We start from the raw sequence: 18572 nt of genomic DNA on the forward strand, positions 1-18572 counted from the left end.
TACGGTATTACTGCTAGCTCTTTGTATGCAGTCGGGTCTTTCTTTGACTTCTTGCAACGTGCTTCAAGGGGAAGCGTATGATCATGGTACCTCTAAATGGGGATCTGAAGTCCACCAAGAAACAGAACTAATTCTGTTGGTGGAATATGTACTGAACATAATGGGAAACGTTGGAATTTGAGCTAAGCTTACATTACAGTCTTTTGGTTAGTGGTTAGAGAAAACAAGAGATGCATTTTCCCAGAAATCTGAGACAGGTTCATTCAGGTTATAAAAAAAAGAGACCAGGGCCAGGCATAATGCAAATAAAAGGAAAGGCTGCACAGAAAACAGCAAAGTTGTTTAACTGGAACTTTTTGAGCTTTAATCCACAATCTAGGAACACCAAAACTCGACGTTCTCTAGAATTTACACACGCAGAGACTGCTCTTTTTGTGATGCTAGCGATGCTATCCATAATAAACAGTTCTTTTTTTACAACAGTCAGCCCCTAATTCAAAGCTACTACTAATTCAGAATGCTGTTACCATATCTTCTGATATTGCAGGTCTTCTAATAAGGACTGTCCAGAATTAGTATCAGCAGTAGGGGTGTATAACACCAGCTTTGTCACGATGTGATGTTAAATCGATTTGTTTGGATGACGATACGATATAACAAAGTCTGATTTCCGGTCGATACGATCAATATGATGCGATATTATCTGCCCATCTAACACTATTATTTACACTGATATCATCTCACAAAAAAAAAAATTTTGGCTTGACCCTTTAATTGTATCCATTGATAATCAAGGATTATCAATGGATACAAATAATTATTATTATTGCTGCTGTTTTCCAGATATAACTCAACTTGGTTTTAAAATGTCTGTCAAGATGGTGGTTCTTGGGGGGGGGGGAACTCGGTACTGGCAGACTATGAGGTAAAAAGTAGTCTTGCAGTCAGAGAGGGTTGTGTGTTCGCTTCCAGTTTCCTTCCCTGCCACATGTTGATGTGGTCACAAGTTGGCTACGGATCAGTGTATGAACGCACGTACGAGTTGCTTATGTGGCTCTAGTTTAAGAGCACTTTGAGTTGTCAACATGGCTGGAAAAGCACTTTGTCTAAGTGCAGTCCATTTAATCATTAAAGTAGAATTAAAGAAGTATCTTCAATAAGATTTTAACTATTTAAACATATGATAAACCACTTACATTTAGGACATCTCAAACTCTAAAAAGAATCCGAGTGGGTGCTGCAACAGTTAATCTTGACCCATAGATATACTATATTATATGTAGATATTTGTAAATATATGTTTGCTGGTTATTTTGTCAGGTACTGGTGTCTGAAATTGCTTTTCAATTCCTAAAATGAATACTGGACATCCCTACTGATTTTATTTTTTTTACCTTTTCTACCATTTTTATGATAATCCAAACTATATTTCTAACAGTGTATTTTCTTATCCAATAAACAGTTTCAATTTCAGATATTCGATATAAGAAATTTAATATGCGAGTTTATTATATGGGACCTATTGTATCTTAGAGCCCCATAGTCAATTTATGCTTAATGGTCAATCCTGGCAGTGTATTTAATCATAATCTTCCCCTTTTCTAATTCCTATTTTTGCAGCAAAACTAATGTATTCACCTCTTTTTCAAGGTTAAAACAGGGCTCCTGGTCAACTGTTGGCTTTCATCAAAAGAGAAGGTTGCTGTATGAATGTAATTGGCTCCAGGGGCTTATGTTACATTAATTTAGACCATCCCTAGTGAGGCGGACAATCTCTGCCGACTATTGGGCGTCAGGTTTAATGTTTACAAAGAGGGAAAACAACATTATCCTAAGGACAACCATATCTGCCTTAGTGTCCTCGGTTTGTATGAATCCTTTCATGTTCAGTGTTAGCAGTGTGTACAGGCTAGTCCATCACTAAATCTAATCTGGGAGGGAATTTCATTACATTTGCCTCCGGGAAGGTTGGTAAAAACAAAGTATCACAGCTGATCGAACGTTGGTGTTTTTAGCCTTGTCTAAGGGTCCGACTTCAAGCTGTAACATCAAAAAAAACAGCAGGTAAGGTGTGATGCTGGAGTAGGACAGAGAAAATTACTTGTGAATAGAAGCACTTCCGAACTTGACATCAACACCTGAAATGATAGTAAGTGATGGGCTTGAAGGAAACCTGTTGAGTACATCGCTCTGAAAACTGGTTTGATTGCTTTTCTGATGATGGAAACGGAAAACATCTGCGCGAGCGGACAGATTGCTCCTAGAAGCTGGGGAAGTTTTCTGAAAGTAAAGTGGCCACACTCTGGAAAGCAGAAGGAAGACATTTAGAGAGTGTTTGGAGTGTGGAGCTATACGAGTGGGTGAAGGGACTCGGGAAGGTGTTATCACTGCCTTGATTGTAGGTTTGTGGCTTTAGGTTAGGACTGGGCAAAAATGTTAAACAAATACTTTTTTTACGGTTGGGTAAAAGAAGAGATTTTGTCGTCAGTGATGATCGTCATGAAGTCTTACGGAGGGTTGAAAAGAAACCACACAAAAAGAAGAGAGCAGCATGTCATAGAGGTAGAAGTAAAAATGAAATCATGGCAAATATGGCATACCTGGAGGAACAAAATGGTGAGACAGACATGACGAACAGATAGAAGAACTGCAAACTGTGCTGCAGACACTTATAGAGCTGATCTACAACGTTTACTTGAGAACTCTCAAACATAAAACTCTACGCATCATGTTTTTAGAGGCGCAGCATTGTAGCCTACCTTAAACATCGCTCTGCTTTTAGCTAACAAATTCAGATCCTGAGAATTTAAAGGCCGAGGCTCAAAACAAAAGCATTGTATCCAAAAGCAGCCAAAGGCTCTACAAGAAATGCTTTGCTCTGAGAAGCAATCATGATTATAATGAGTAATAGTTCAAGAAGAAACATACTGATTGGCCATCACGGTGGAAACTGATTGAGTAGAATCCATAATAAAAAACCACATCTCTCTCGACAAAGTTGGATTTGCGTGCTGTCAGCTGTGTAGTTGCTGTATAGGTTTAAGCCAGTATTATGGGTCTTACTATCACATATACACAAAGCAGTGATGATTTGTCTTTATTAAGGGAAGAAGCCATCCAAACCCACCAGGCTGTGTGAAACATATAATTGCCCTCCTGGTTGATTCATGGATTAGATGTGATTAACCACACCTTTAGGAAAACTGGATTTCATGGACTTCACTGTCCACAACCAGAGCTGATTACTGTCAGACCAGAAGAATAAAGAAATCCTGTAAGTAGAATCCAAAATCAGACGAGTAACAAAGTGACTTTTAATGAACCTGGAAAGGTTTATGAACTCATCTCTAAGGCTTTGGGACTCCGATAAGCCACAGTCAAGTGAGAGTCCTAATCCCTCAAAATGGGAAAACAATGAGCTGCTGAACCTTCCCAGGAGTTGCCAGCCTGCTAAAGGTTCTCTGAGAGTGCATCAATGACTCATCCAGGAGGTATTCATCAATAACAAACACACTGGGAAAAAAACTGCCATCCACCGGAGGGCTTGAAGGACAAACCCAGTGCTGGTAAATAAACAAATCCAAAGGCCCCAAAAAAAGATCTCAATGATCCCCCAAGACATTTAGAAAAACATTCTGTGGATGACGGGGCAAAAAGAAGTAATTTTTCTAAAGCATGCTTCGGTTCAACAGGTGCTTGATGCTTAAAACATTTCCAATACGGGTGAGTTAAAACTGTTCCACAAAGAAGAGTTTAAAATGAAGATTTAGGGGGTTAGTCATTTTCTACAAGGGCCCAAGATGGCTCAGATAGCTAAGTAAAATCATCATTTCAGAACAGACTTTTGTATTTACTCATTTCATTTTTACATTTTTTGGTCTGATATTACAATTAGTTTTAATAGCTGAAACATTCAAGTGCGACTAAACTCGAAAGCAAGAAATCCCTCTTGAGCTGAGTGTATCGTCACAGCCGTGTCCACCAGTCTGACCACCCGTAAGGGCTTTTTACGTATTTGCAAATATAGCCTACAAATGTAGCTACTGAACATATCTACTAACAAACAGCACAGCCGGTTGAGACATGATTCTGATTCTGACTCTTATTCTGATTCTGACATGGCGCTACCACGTGTTTTTGTGACGTGGTAGCGCCATGTCAGAAACAGAATCATGTTTTTAAGATGGTTCAGGTGAAGAGTGAACAGGAAAGACGTCATCTGCGTAATGGATTTCTTTTTCTTTTAAATGGCACAGCCGCTGCACTTTTGCTGAAAAGGCTTTTGTCTTTTTTTCTTTTCTGTTCTTTTTTTTTACTTGTTTCACATGAAAAATTATGATTGCCTCAATATTCCTGGCAGCAACACTAGCACTTCATCAAAAGCTGGCAGAAAATGTTATCTGCTTCCAAGGGAGACTACATGTGGATCTCTGCAAGCAATTCTACTAAGGCAAAAAAAAAAAAACACACCTGAATCCAATTCATCAATTAGGCCCGTAAATCATAAAGGGCAGCCCATCTCTGAAACAGGAGAGCTGAAGCACACTTGTGGAAATTACATGTGTTATTCAAATGGCCCTGCTGTTTGAGCTTCTGGAAATGATTCACCCGGCCCGGCCCATTATTATCCGTTTCTGTGGATTATACATTCATGACGGTAATGGGGAAACTAAACGCTTAAACAGTTGTTCTGATGTATTCTTATAGCTAAATCTAGATTCGAAACTTTCTGAAGAGCCCTCCTGATTCCGTCTTGGTCTTTTTGAGACGACGCTCACAAACTGAATGCGTAGAAAAGGCTCTCCATTAATGACAAGAATGGAAAATTATTACTCGAAGGCTTTTGTCAGCTTTTAAATAAGATTCCCTGGGAAGGGTGCTGGTGTGTTACGCCTTTTAAGCCATTACACTCAGACTATAATTCTCCTGACTTCCTCCTCCTCTTTGGATAAATCGCTTCATAAACGGTGTTGTTGCTTTTCGGTCCCTTTTCAACATTTGTAGAATGAATGTAACCAAGAAGTGGAAACAGTAAAGTCCCGCAGCAAGTCTCTGAATCACAGACCAGAGAGGCTTAAGCTTATTACACCTAAACATTTTACAACCGTCTCCAATTGATCTCACAGTCTAGCCAGAAACTTCTTCCACTTCCTTTGCCTTGAGCGGCCATTGTTTCGTGCGCTGACGGCCCGTTTTGATGGTCCGTACGGTACGTCGTACGGCAGGTTTCAGCCGCCCCGTCTTTACAGTTTCTCAACACCCTGCATAGAAGTGAAAATAACTACTATGAACTACAAGCCTGCACACAACCGAAAAAGGGGAAAGCAGCGACCATTATGTGATGATATAGGCCCTTTAAACGGTCCCGTCAAATTGTTATCTTCTCCTCAAGTGCATAAAGACAGCTTTAAAGGGCGAAAAGCGCGGGTAGGCAAAAAGAATATAATTTAAGCAAAACATCCATTTGCAACCAGTTACTACGAGCACTTTGAATTTCCACTTTAGTTGAACGCCTTGCTTTAGTGAAGCTTGATGTTACCCTTTTAGCTAAAATGTGTTCTTTCTGGTCGGCTGATGGAGGACCCTCTGCAACTCCTCTGATTGAGGCCAATGACGCCGGCGCCGGGATGAAACTGAACCTTTTCAGACCGCGGCCGTGTTAAGGGAGCTACTAACGACACGCCGACTAAGGCTCTTAACTCAGAAAAGGTGGGAATAAACTCCGTCACGGAGTGTTTTTCTCTTCAGAGCACCTAGGCTACTCTTTGACGGGAGCGTCTCTTTTGATCTCTTAACCCATGCTTCGCTTCCCAAGGAAAAGCGGAACAGAGCATCAAAGTTCAGCCGAATCTTTGAGGCATTTTAACATCCTTAGATTAAAGAAGAAAAACACTAATCAAGAAGAAAGGAGCACAACTTTACCTCGTTTTCACTCTTTGAACTGAACAATAAAGAGAATGCTCTGCAAAAAGAAAAACGCTGCAGACCTGAGGGCAGACCTTATACTGAGTGTCTTTGTGTGCGAGAAGCTGGTGTGGAAAGATCTTTTGTAAACAGTCAGAAAGGGAATTATTTCCTGATAAAACAGACGATGTTGTATCTTTTATCTCTTTTGTTGCGCTGAATACAAGATAGAAACCACTGGGACAGACGGGTGTCAGAGACAAACTAAGATCGTGCTTACTGACCTTCAACCAGCCGATTCACAATCTAATTTCAGAGAATGTGAAATGAAATAATCTGATTTTCAGCTTTTTCAGACATATTGAATAACTGAGTAAAAAAAAAAAGAAAGGACAAAAAAAAAAAAAAAGCTGACATTAATTTTGCATCCCAACTAAACTGAAATGAGATGTAGGGACGGGGGTCGGGCGCGGTTACCTCTGAATGAACCCTCTGGACATGAGAGTGCAGGTTGCCCTTCTGGGAGAAGGACGCCGGACAGAACATGCAGAGGTGAGGCTTCTCTCCCGTGTGCTTCACCATGTGGGTCTGCAGCACCACCTTCTGGTTGAACGCCTTGTTGCAGTGCGTGCACTTATAGGGCCTTTCACCTGAGGAGCAGAAGACGGGTCAGATCAGTTCAGGCAGGGGCCCAGCAGGAGACTTCAAACCTCAGCAATGCCCGTCAGTACCGCCGGTTCTGATGCAAGTTACCGAAATGAATGACGTCGCCACGGCCGTCTTCTCCTCGTGTGAGGCAGTCAGAGTGGGAATGTGTGTGCAGACTCTGCAGAAGGCGCAAAGCCTGATTTAGATTCTGAGCCGAGCGACGACGGCGCCGTCACCCGACCATCACTCGTGAAACCAAACCCATTAACACCTGGATGATGTGCAATCAACATGTGGATGAAAGCTGCGGGCAGCATCCATCCTCAGCTCCGACAGATGTGCAGCCCCAGAGCAGCACGGCAGCATCTGGACTGAACCAGCGCATAGATATTCTGTCCGCATCACGGATGAGCAGCATGTTCTGCAGCGTCTCTCAGCTACGGAGGGAGGAAGCTGGCTAGCTCCATGATGGTTTTTTTTTGCCAGGCAGAAAGATGATTGATGGAGGAGCGGGACTACTCCATGAGACTCTGGTTACGGGACGCAGCGTTGCCTGCATTTGCATCGACGGGCACGTGAAAGACTCAAATCAAGAAGACAAACGGAGCAGACAGTGGCCTGCATTTGTATTCAGCATTTGTATTTTGGGGGGAGGACTCTCTTTGCCCGTCTGGAGACGGTTGTGTTTAAGGTTGTTGCACAGCTGCAAGGTGAACCCCTGTCCCGGCCTCAGCTCTTCTGCAAGCATCCTACAGGTTTTCTTCCAGCATTTCTCTATATTTTAGCTTCAACCATCTTTCCCCTCACCTCCAACCAGCTTCTATGTCCCCGCCGCGTCCCCACATCACGATGCTACCACCGCCGTGTTTCCAATCAGGAACGGTGTGTTCGGGGTGATGTGCAGCGCACGGATTTTGTCATGTGGGCTAAACGACCGTCAGCCAGGTCACATCCACCCTGCCGGACAAATGTATCCAACCCAGAAAAATGATATTTTTTTTGTATCCAGTAGGTTACTTTGCCCCTCGCATCAGTCGCGCTCACACATCGCACCGCTACATTTAGTGGTGGCTGGAGACGGAGGGAGCCAGCTCTGCTGTGTGTTCCCAGGTGCAGATAAACTGAGCGCCCTGCGCAAGGAACGACTTTGAGGTGAGAAAAGGAAAAAAACTGGAACGGTTTTGTATATTTGTCCGCTTTTGACTTGGAGATCGCGGTTTGACTTTGTACGCCTGCAGTTGCTGGAGGCACCGTTGCTCCAGCGTTGCCTCCAGCACTTGTTCTCTGTTAACAAGGCGCACAGAAGCTGTCTTACTGACGCGCACTGCCACGGTGTTCTAGGAGCTTCCACCGCTCAGAACCGTACCCCAAACATAGCAAGAAATGTTGGCTCCACAGACAAAAAAAAAAAAAAAAAAAAAAAAAAAAAAGGCCCTGGCAGATTCGGATTTAAAGTTATTTTCATTTGAGCAAAAAGTTTGTTTCTGATAAGAAATGACAAAGGCATCTTCCAGAGGACGATAAGACTATGTCTAAGGGGTTACCGTCTGAAAGGGGGAAAAAAAATCTGTTTTTATTTGCTTCAGAAAAACATTATTTATCTGACTCTGTAACTAACAGGAAATGTGGTATTAGCATTACACCTATTAGGCAAGGCGAGTTTATTTATAAAGCAACTTTCTGTAACAAGACAATTCAAAGACACTTTCCTCCTCCAAGCCTCTGAGGATGTAAGTCCTCCAAACCGTCACCCTAATCTGTAGCTCCCTCCATAGATTCTCTATCAGAATAACAGGGAAACAGAATCTACTGAATAGAATTCATATATAGGGTATAATTACATAGAGGCTCTGTTTATGAAATAGAATAGATAACCTTCAAAGGTGACTGGTTGCACAGGATCTTAGTGAGGGCTATTGGAGCAAAGGGAACTGAATACAAACGTACGACAATTTTCTGATTTTATTTACAAATATTTTTTGAGATTCATCAATTTCCTTTCGAAACCACAGGGATGCCCTGCTTTATGACGGTCTATCACATAAAATCCCAATAAAACGAATTCCTGCCTACCGCAGCACAATGTGAAACGCTCAGTGGGGTTGAATACTAAAGCAAGCAAAGCAGTGGGATCTGATTTCAAGCAGCTCGCCCCCTAAATATGCCCTCGATTTCATTTGATTTAGTGACACCCCAAAATGGCTTATGAATGTTGAAATAACAGAAATAAACTGTTGAAAAAAACGGGGAGTGTTTTAAAGCATTACAATAATACAACATAAAGTCAGAGAAATGTTGTTTTTTTAAGATACGGGCTCACAATGAAGCTGAAGCTGCAGCAAAGAGGGGAGGCTGAAAAGGCGCACGGACGCAGGAATCACATTGCTTAAGGCTTCGGCTGAATATCTATTTCAAATACAATCAGTCCCTGCTGTCAGAATATGCATGGCAAGACAGCAAGGACAAACCATTTAAAGCTAGTAATAATTATTTTAAGTAAAGGCCAAAAAGCTGTGCCCATTGTGACACGCGGTCAAAGCTTATAGTTGTGCAGTGTCTTAGTTAAGGTAAAAAGCAAAGAATCGCAAGTGAAGACATTAAATAGTGAATAAAACAATTTGCTTTAAAAGGCTTTGTAAAAAGGAGGGTCACTGAGAATTTATGCATTGAGTGAAACTGTTAGGTATGGTGAATTAAAGCCTCGTTAATTCAACGGTAGGAATCTCAAACAATTCTTTCGATGCAGCAAAAAACAAAACAAAAAAAAAAACCTTGAGACCAGTAGTTATGTCATTACTGAGAAAAAAAAACACGTCTGGATGAATAATTTTATTTTCCTCAGAGTGATGGGTCATGAAGAGGATGGCTGAGTTGCTGTGCTTCTCACTCACCTGTGTGTATGCGTATGTGTCTGACGAGCTGGCTGGGCTTCTTGAAGGCCTTCCCGCAGTGGTGGCAGCTGTTCGCGAAGCTGCTGCGATCTATGTTTTTCTTGTAGTTTCTGGAACTAGAGGACAGCGCCCTTTTGAAGGAAAGATGTGCGAAGATTAACAACTGCTTTACTGAAGTTGTTTTTTTTTTCTTTTATACAACCCAAGGCAACCACAGCCTAGATTCTTTGACATTCTTGGCTTCTCTAAAATTACAGAGGCCATTAACTCGGAATAAGTCATTTAAAACAAATCCAGACTTTTTGGTTTACTGCAACATGAAAAGAAACCGAAGGTTGGTAAACAGCTTTATTTCAGCCTTTACATGCTAAATCCTAATTAAAAAACTTTCTAAACAGAATGAGTTAGAACACTGAAATCTCCCCAAGGTTCCTGGCAGCTTGTTGAAATTCACACGGCCTTTATTGGGCACTTTTAGACCAAACTGTTGTGGGGACTCTGAGAATAACAGCCCTGTGGGGGCTTTTCTTCTGTTTGCATTCGCACGGCCGATAAGACGGCCAAACTAACAGAACAGCCAGCCCGGCAGTAGCTTTAAGAGTCAAAACAAATTGCATTTCGCTTGCCGCATGAACAGCGCTCAGCGAAGACTAGAGTTCAACGCCATCCGATCCTCTGTCCTACTGTCTCCTCTCTAACAGCTAACAAGGGGAGCTACTGCCTGCCGCAGCTCGTTTCAGTGTGGCAGACACGCCGGGAACCTGTTTCCCTTCAAATCTCTTCAACGCTTGGCCTTTTAAATTCAAACCTTTCTCTCTGAGCAACATCCAGTGACTTGCAGAACCATTGACAATCCTCCCTAAAACATTTTGTCCCATTACAACCACAAAGTTCAACGTGCTTTAATGATTTAATGTGGCAGAACTAAAAAAAAAAAAAAAAAACAAAAACAACATCTAGTACTTATTTGTGAAGCAGAAGGAAGAGGATACATGGTTTTAAAAGGCTTTTGCAATTAATCTGAAAAGTTGTTTTTTTTTTTTTTACTCAGACATCCCTTAAAAAAACGAATCAGTGCAACCAATGGCATCATCATCCTGGCACGACAGCCACCATTCGAGACACGGACTTCGAAACTGACGGCCCGGCCAAATAGAGCGTGACTCGCGGTATCTCTGGAGGAGCTGCAGAGATCTACAGATGACATTTGACAGATGAACTATTAGTTCACTCTTATGGAACAGGCAAGAAGCGTTGAAAGAAAACCATAAACGTCCTGTTTCAAGTTTTCCATGATCCGTGTGGAGGACACAGCAAACATGCGGAACAAGATGCTCTGTTCAGATGAGACCGCAGCTGAACATTTGTAGCTAGGTTCACAGAGCCGTGCTCTGTGTGTTCACTGCAGTGAGACTTCTTCACACAGGCTGAAGTTCTTACTCATGATCCTTGGGACTATATAACGACTACATTCCATGCAATCCTTTGTAAATGGCTTGTACTTGTATAGCGCTTTAACTAGTCTTGACGACCTCCAAAACGCTTCACACTACAGTCTCAGTCATTCACCCATTCACACTGTGACGGTGGTGAGCTATGTTAGCAGCCACAGCTGCCCTGGGGCAGACTGACAGAGGCAAGGCTGCCATACACCGGCACCACCGGGCCTTCTGACCACCGCCAGCAGGCGATGCGGGTGAAGTGTCTTGCCCAAGGACACGACGACTGAGACATCCAGAGCGGGGGATCGAACCGGCAATTGCAGGACAAACTCCCTAACATCTGCGCCACCGTCGGCCACATTGTGATAGTAATGTTACTGACATGTCCGTGACATATTGTGCAGCCCCGATATTTAAGCGTTAGAATATCCGAGTCCAGATTCAACGCCCTCCATCTGATCTGACTGAGCCTGGGTCACTTCCAAAGACCGGCACAAACTGGTGGAGGCGTAGCATGAGAGACTTGCAACAAAAAGGTGATCATCTTTACTCAGTAGAGCCGAACTGAAATGCACACCACACTTTTCAAACTTGTGTCCAATTGTTTTTGCTCTCCATCCTTGTGTTTGTGCTGGTCTTGTCTCATCCACGGCCCTGAAGACATACTGAAGTCTGTGGCTGTGAGGTGACAAAAGCGGGTTTCTCGGGGCGCTTTAGCATCTTGGAAAACAGATGACACCACAAGCTGTTTACAGCTGAAGCTGACATTAAACCTGGCAAAACAAATGACTCATTATGAAAATGACTCACATTAATGTGCCTAAGTACATTAATGCGAGTCATTTTCATAATAAGTATGAATAGCTCCACCGGCAGAAGTCACTAGACGGCTTAAGACCAAATAGCTGTCGGCTTGCACAGAAACAGTAGCAGAATTTATTCTGTTTTCTTCTGCGTTTTTCTTGGCTGTTCTTTTTAGAGGACATGTTAATAAAATAGAATAAAAAGAGCTTTTCAAACCTGAATCTGTCAGGCGTATGAACAGTTTTCTGGCTCGACCGGACAACGAACGAGGACGCGGCGCCACGTCTCACCTCATCTTCACATGACTCTTCGTGTGCTCCCGCAGCTCCACGAACGTCTTGACCTCCTTGCCGCAGGTTTTGCAGGTGTACACCTTAACGCCCGAGAGCTCCTTCCGGTGCTCCTCCATGTGCAGAGAGAGCTGGCTCTGGAGGACGAACTCGTCGCCGCACTCTGAGCAGATGAGGTTCTGTCGGAGCAGAGTGCCGGGTCAGACTCAGAAACACGGGCAACAAAGCCTGGTGCTGAATGTCAAAGGGGAAACGGGGTCGCTCTACGTCAGGGATGTCCAACCTTTCTGTCACGGGGGGGCCTGAATTGTGTAGTCAAAAGTATTCAAGGGCCAAAAAATATTATTTAAAAAAACTAAAATGACTAACAGAGGAGGAGGCCTTAGGTTCCAACTCTCAAAAACTTACAACACAGCTATAGGATTAATTCCAGCCAATCGTCACCTTAACTCTCACCCTCATTTGGGTGATCAAAACATTGTTCCTTTAAGCCAAGCCAATAACGACCCTAACGACTCCTCGTTACAGTTGAGTGGACCAGTTTCGGTCCAATCTGCTGGCTTAATGTCTTTAACGACCGCCCATTACTAAGGGGTGGACCTGTTTCTGTTGAATTTGCATGTTATCTAAACCATTACAAGGCCTTTGTTTGACAGTAGTATAAAGCTTGGTACTCCACATTACTCCAGACTTTTAGAATTGAGAAAGCTTCCTGGAGAGGAAGCGAAACGTCTTCAACTACGGAAAACAAGTCCAGTTGTTTTGTTTTTTACTTTTTTTGGAATGACCATGACCTGGATGACTGAGAATCTTCACCAGCACTAAAATGACTAACCCTTGCAACATTATCATTATCATGAATACGTATGGTCTTGTTTACTATGAAATTATCGAGAATGTAAAAAGCAAGGTTATTGAAAGGCAATTACTTGGTGTTGTACCGTTTTACATTCTAAAATTAAATTCTAATTAAAGCTAAAATAAGCCACCATCCGCATCAACCATCTGTGCTGGCGGGCCAAACCTTTCTTGAATTGCCATCGGGGGGGCGCGCAGAATCAGTTCAGGGGCCACAAACGCCCCCCCCCCCCCCGGGGCGGCACTTTGGACACCCCTGCTCTGTGCGACACCGGTCCGGCGGGGGCGGCTCACCTCCTCCTTCTTGTGCAGCATGACGTGGGATTTGAGGCCTGCGATGCGGGAGAACCTCTTATTGCAAACGGGGCAGGTGAAGTCAGAGGTGTTGTGGGTGGACCTGTGCAGGGTGAGGTTGAACTCCACGTTGAACGTCTGCGGGCACTGGTCGCAGCGATGAGGCTGTGGAGAAGAGGCAGAGGTTGAGGCGATGACGATGGCGAAACCAGGCGCGTTGCTAGACTTTACCTCGGTGATGATGATGGGTGGAAGGGGGGGGAGGGGGAGAGAGACCAGAGAGTAATTCAGCGTCCCTAAAAACAGACCGACATGCCGGGAAGCAGCACTGAACAATATTCTAATGAGGTGAAAGTGGCAGCAAAACTAATTTTCCTTTCCGTCTGTTGGGGGTCAGCCGACTTCGTGTCTGAATGAGTTTTTGGATGCAGCGCCCGGCTGGGAGCTAAACTCAAGCGTCTCAGTCAACGCGACAGGCCCCGAGGCCGCCGCTCATCAGCCTGGAGAGGATTCAGATGAAGACGGAGTCCTTGCATTCGGAGAGAGGCAGATGAGTACAGGTGCAGCGAAGGGGGTGGGGGTGGGGGATTTTACATGAATAATAACGAGACCATAAAGCACTTTTAAAGAACCTGCTCGCGAGCGTTCAGAAAGAGAGTGGGGATGTTTGGCGTTAATGAGACGAGACAATCGATTTAAACGTCCCCGGCAAACGGAACTTGGCTTTAAACTACAAACCAAGTGTCTGACGGAAACACAGCAAGGTGGAAACACAGGGATCAAAGTCATTAAAGCCAAACTGCACTGCAACACAGCAGCTTCCTCTTTAATGCACTGCTATTATCGGCAGCCTCAAAATAAAATGGACCAACAGTATCACGGTGGTATTTATTCATTAGCTGCTGCCGGCGGGATAAAACCACCTCCAGATAACAACGTGGGGTAAATATTTTTCAAAAAGAATCATCCAGCACTTTTAAACTCAAAGTTTAAAAGACAAGTGTTTTTTTGTTTTTTTCTCCTTCTGATTTTATGCTGATCCTGGGCAGCTACCCATAACTGGCGGCTCAGACTTCACCAGAGGCACGGCCGTACCTTATCGTTAAGCTCATGTTCACGCAGATGCTTCTGGAGCTTGCCCTCTTTGGTGAAGGTCTGGGAGCAAATGTTGCACTTCTTTTCCTGCGATCCATCGCTGAAGCCTGCAAAAGACGAGTGTAAAAACGGCGCTTTGAAGAGGACACAAAGGGCTTTTAAAGTGACGCCTTTTACGTCAGTCTGCGCAGAACACAGCAGACACAGAAATGCAGCGGGAAGCTAATGTTCTTGGCTTAGCAGATTCCAGCGAGGTACCAGGGGGTACCTCAAGGGTTCATGCTTGGACATCTCCTGATTTATCGGTACATGTACATCCGTTTTAGTCCTGCTGACACTTTTAATAAGAATGCACTGAAAGGCTGTATCAAATGCTGGATGTCACAGAATCTCCTTCAACTAAACATGGACAAAAGTAAAAATTGTTGCCTTTGTTGCATCTGACACATCTACAAGCATGCACTTGACCTCCCTGCCTGTGGACCTGTCTGGTGGACCATTGGTGTAAATTTATTTATCATAAAAAACTTCTGATAATCACTTGGCCTTAAGGGAGCATACCAGTTCAGTTTTTCCTAACGTCTCACACAGCCACACAGATTGTTAAGATTGAGCTAAAAGAGATTTCTCCCTCCTCTAGATCTATTTATTCCTACTCACTATAAAACGTCCCTAAGATTATACAAAATGCATCAGCACAACTCCTCTTTGCATTCGACTTTACTGAATTTTAAAGCCCATTCGGTCATTTTCCAAACTAATCTAACACCTGGTCCTGAGTCAGAGCTTTTGTCACTGCCAAACAATCCCGATCTGTTCATTTAGGTCCCAAATTCTGTGGAATAATCCCAGTGAGGGGATCAGATTGGTAACTTCTACTTTGTCTTTGAAAATACTTGTTTTAAATAATTGTTTTTTTTTTAATCATAATTCCCCCTCACTAACTTGAGATTTATTTTTTTTAAGAAGCTACGCAGAGATGGGCTCAAAAATATTCATACCTAGAAAGATTTAGACTTAAAATTATTTCCATTCAGGCAAAAATGAATAAAGATGACAGCCATCTCCAGGAGAAACACTGAGGCGACGTACAAGGATTAGCCTTTTAGAAGAAATACAAAAAAAAGAAAACAGCTTTTCAAAGTAATACGCGCCCCTCTGAATGACCAACAGAAAAACCTTTACAGTGGATACTTGCTGAGACATGCATGTTTTATGTCTCTGCTGGTATTTTTCACTATTCATCTTGTGCACTGAGGTCCAAGACTAAATGTACATCTGTCAGGTATGTGAATGATTTTGATACTAAGTGTGTATAAAGCTTATTAGCATTAAAACTGTTCCTGCTCGGACAGACTGCCCATATAAGGATGAAACAAATGAACTTTATTTCAAATCGTCTGTTTGGGTGGAACTCGGTATCAGGTCTTAACCGGGTGCAACACGCCCACTTTTAGCTGTCAGCTCTCCAGCCCGTGGGCTGCTCCAGCAGCGTTCCCACCTCCATGTGTCCAGCAATGTGGGGAGTCTGAGTCCTTATAAACGACACTTCATGATAGACGTGATGTGAAATTTAAGTAGTCTTAAGTCGGAAAGCCAAACCCGACGATGCAACAACAGCGCCTGTCACCAGATATTGCACTTAAGACGAAGCGACAACACTGTTTCTACATTTATGTTGGTTAATGTGACAGTGAGACCGAAACAACTTTTTGTTGTTGTTGTTCTTGTTGTGACCCGCTGCATCCACGAGCCTCTGGAGAGCGACGCCGCGGCAGCAAACTAACAAAGGCAAACAGTTTAGCGTGCTAACTGTAAAGCTAATGGTGGCAAAGCGAGCTAGTTAGCAACATGGGGCTAACAACGAATTCCCAAACAACAAATGTCGCCTTTAAAGAGGCGAACTCTGGCTAACGCTGCGCGGCTCCCCAGCCTGCTCCGCTCCTCGCGGACAGCAATTTACTCTGGAAGCCAATAAGAAGAGCCACCGAAACGTTATTAATATCATTCCGCCTCAATCACTCCTTCGCCGCACAAAGCAAAGCCCACACGCAATACTATATCCGGGGACTATATACACTACAATCAAGTGTTAATAAATAGGCTGCGGAGAAACTTGGCAAAATATTACCCGGCTTTTTGGATAGCCCATAATTAGTGCTATTTATCCCCGGCGTTTGGGTACTTGTTACCTGTTTCGTCCTTTCTATCTAGGTTCAGTTTGCGAGGCCGGCCCCGCGGCATAGTTCCTGCGCTCAAGACGGTTGTGCTGTGAACGAGTCGTTTTCCAAAATGGCGATTCGGTCATCTACAGACAGCAGCGACTCAATGAAGACGCTAAAATACACGGAGTAGAGAGACATCTACCGTTTGTCTCATTGTATATGCAGCTTCAGATATACGCTGAACTTTATAGAGATGACCCCGGCCCACACTATTATTATAAATACCGGGGGTCTTTACACAGACAAGGGCAATTTACAATATTTGGTTCTGACTTTCAAATTTCAAACATAATCTCATAGATGGTCTCATTTTAGTCAATCAACGAAACTAGAGAGGTTCATCTAAGTCGTTTACATTTGCATATGAAAATAGCATATTCAAATCAGGACATCTAAACAGGAATCATTAAACACAAACATTATTAAAAAAGTTTCTAGTACATAAGCTTTTTTATCTTGCATGGCATCTGAATGAGACAACTGTTTAAATGTAAAATATCTAAAACAACAAAACAAGTCTTTAATTGTGAGGAAAATAAGATTTTATATCAGCATCATTTTCTGATGTTTCAGCTCACAAATGGAGGACTGCCAAAAGTGATGGGATGTCATTAAGAAATCATTTTAATATGTTTTATATTCATTCATATCATAATAAAATAAAGTACAATTATTATTTTCATTTGAAGAAGAAAAAATGTATTTCCTAATTATGTGCATGCCCAAAATCAAAATACGAAATTAATTTAATAAATTTAAGGTCATTATAGTACTTATTTAGTACATTGTGTTTTTATTTTATCGTGTGTGTAATATCAGTCATATCACAAATGAATAGCAAATAGTGAGTGCCAGTAAATAAATTCTGAAAGGTGTCATGATCAGTAATCACTTAAAAATAAACTAACTAAATAAAAATATTTATTTTAAATATTAATACATTTGTTAATGTTTTTACGCAGCCAATAGGTGTTAAATAAATGCGAAATGTGAAATTCCACAAAAATATAGAAAGTCATTATATTAAAAAAACACATATAATGAATTTCATGTTTATTAAAGTATGTCTATGTTATATTTGACCCAATTAATGAATACTACGGAAACATAGAGTACCAAAAAGCCTATTATGTAAACCATAGATAAATTATATTATTAAAATCATTATTTGTATTGACAGAACAAATTTTAATAGTAGCTAAAGTGATTTAACTAAAAAAAGGACATATATCCCTGATTACTGGCATTCCAATTATATATCTTTAAATTTGATTTAAATGTGAAATTTGGTCAACCTATTGTATAATCAGGTATAATTCCAGTAGTTCAGTGTTTATTTAATTACTTCTTGGCTCCAGGGCTGTAGTCCACTATGATTTTTTTTTAAACTGACTCTGTGGCACATCCCATAGTATGTGATTAGTTACGCAGCAAAATAAACCCACGCCAGGTCAGTAATAAACGCCAGAGCTTATTGTTGCTTTCAACTGACTTTGAAGAGTAGGGCTGACAGAGAGTAGAAAATATGATGAAATAAATATTTTCAGACATATTTCAATAACTATAGACTTAATCTATTCTTTATGCATGTCTTTCCAATTTTTTATCATTTATGACACTATTAAGTTAATCTTAGACAAACTCCACCCTCCCAACCCCCCGCCCCTTTTCAGATCCAAAATGGATCTACTGTATTTTATCACCAGCAGAGGGCGGCAGAGAGGTTTTGATCAAGTTAGATCATTTACTCGAAAATAATCCTGGAATTGCTGGTAAAATGACTTGGCTTATTAAAAAAGATTTCCCAGCCGCTCATGAATCATAGTATTTGACTTGCTGTGGCTGGAGTTTACTCTTCATGGGACACGGAAAAGGGTACACTTTAGATGTTTTTGGCCAGCCAAAGGTGTATACTGCTGTGTGCCTTTTAAAGTTACGTAGACTACTGCATGTAAACTCCACATAGAAAAGCCAAAGGGTGTGGACCACAAATATTCTTGCAGGAAGTCAACGGTTCAAACTGAACTTCACATTCGAACACTTGACACAGTATTATACCGAAAGGTATGCAGGGAAGGGAAGTATGTCACATGATTACTCACAGCGCATCTCAAAAGTATT

General features: G+C 42.2%; 1 protein-coding gene across 3 annotated transcripts in view; it reads right to left on the minus strand.

The window, feature by feature from the left end:
• The window catches only part of LOC105933417 (zinc finger protein 236), a 91794-nt gene extending 75269 nt beyond the window's left edge, over positions 1–16525 (minus strand). For all 3 annotated transcript variants that reach the window (XM_036130001.1, XM_036130005.1, XM_012872942.3), the window contains exons 1-6: positions 16419–16525; positions 14227–14333; positions 13132–13296; positions 11980–12158; positions 9444–9574; positions 6382–6554 (exon numbers count right to left, since the gene is read on the minus strand). In XM_036130001.1, the coding sequence (XP_035985894.1) occupies positions 6382–6554; positions 9444–9574; positions 11980–12158; positions 13132–13296; positions 14227–14333; positions 16419–16470 (807 nt within the window). In that variant the 5' untranslated portion in view covers positions 16471–16525. The remainder of the gene's footprint in view (positions 1–6381; positions 6555–9443; positions 9575–11979; positions 12159–13131; positions 13297–14226; positions 14334–16418) is intronic.
• Between the last annotated feature and the right edge of the window lie 2047 nt (positions 16526–18572).

The sequence above is a fragment of the Fundulus heteroclitus genome, chromosome 3, assembly GCF_011125445.2.
Source record: "Fundulus heteroclitus isolate FHET01 chromosome 3, MU-UCD_Fhet_4.1, whole genome shotgun sequence".
NCBI classification, from domain to species: domain Eukaryota; kingdom Metazoa; phylum Chordata; class Actinopteri; order Cyprinodontiformes; family Fundulidae; genus Fundulus; species Fundulus heteroclitus.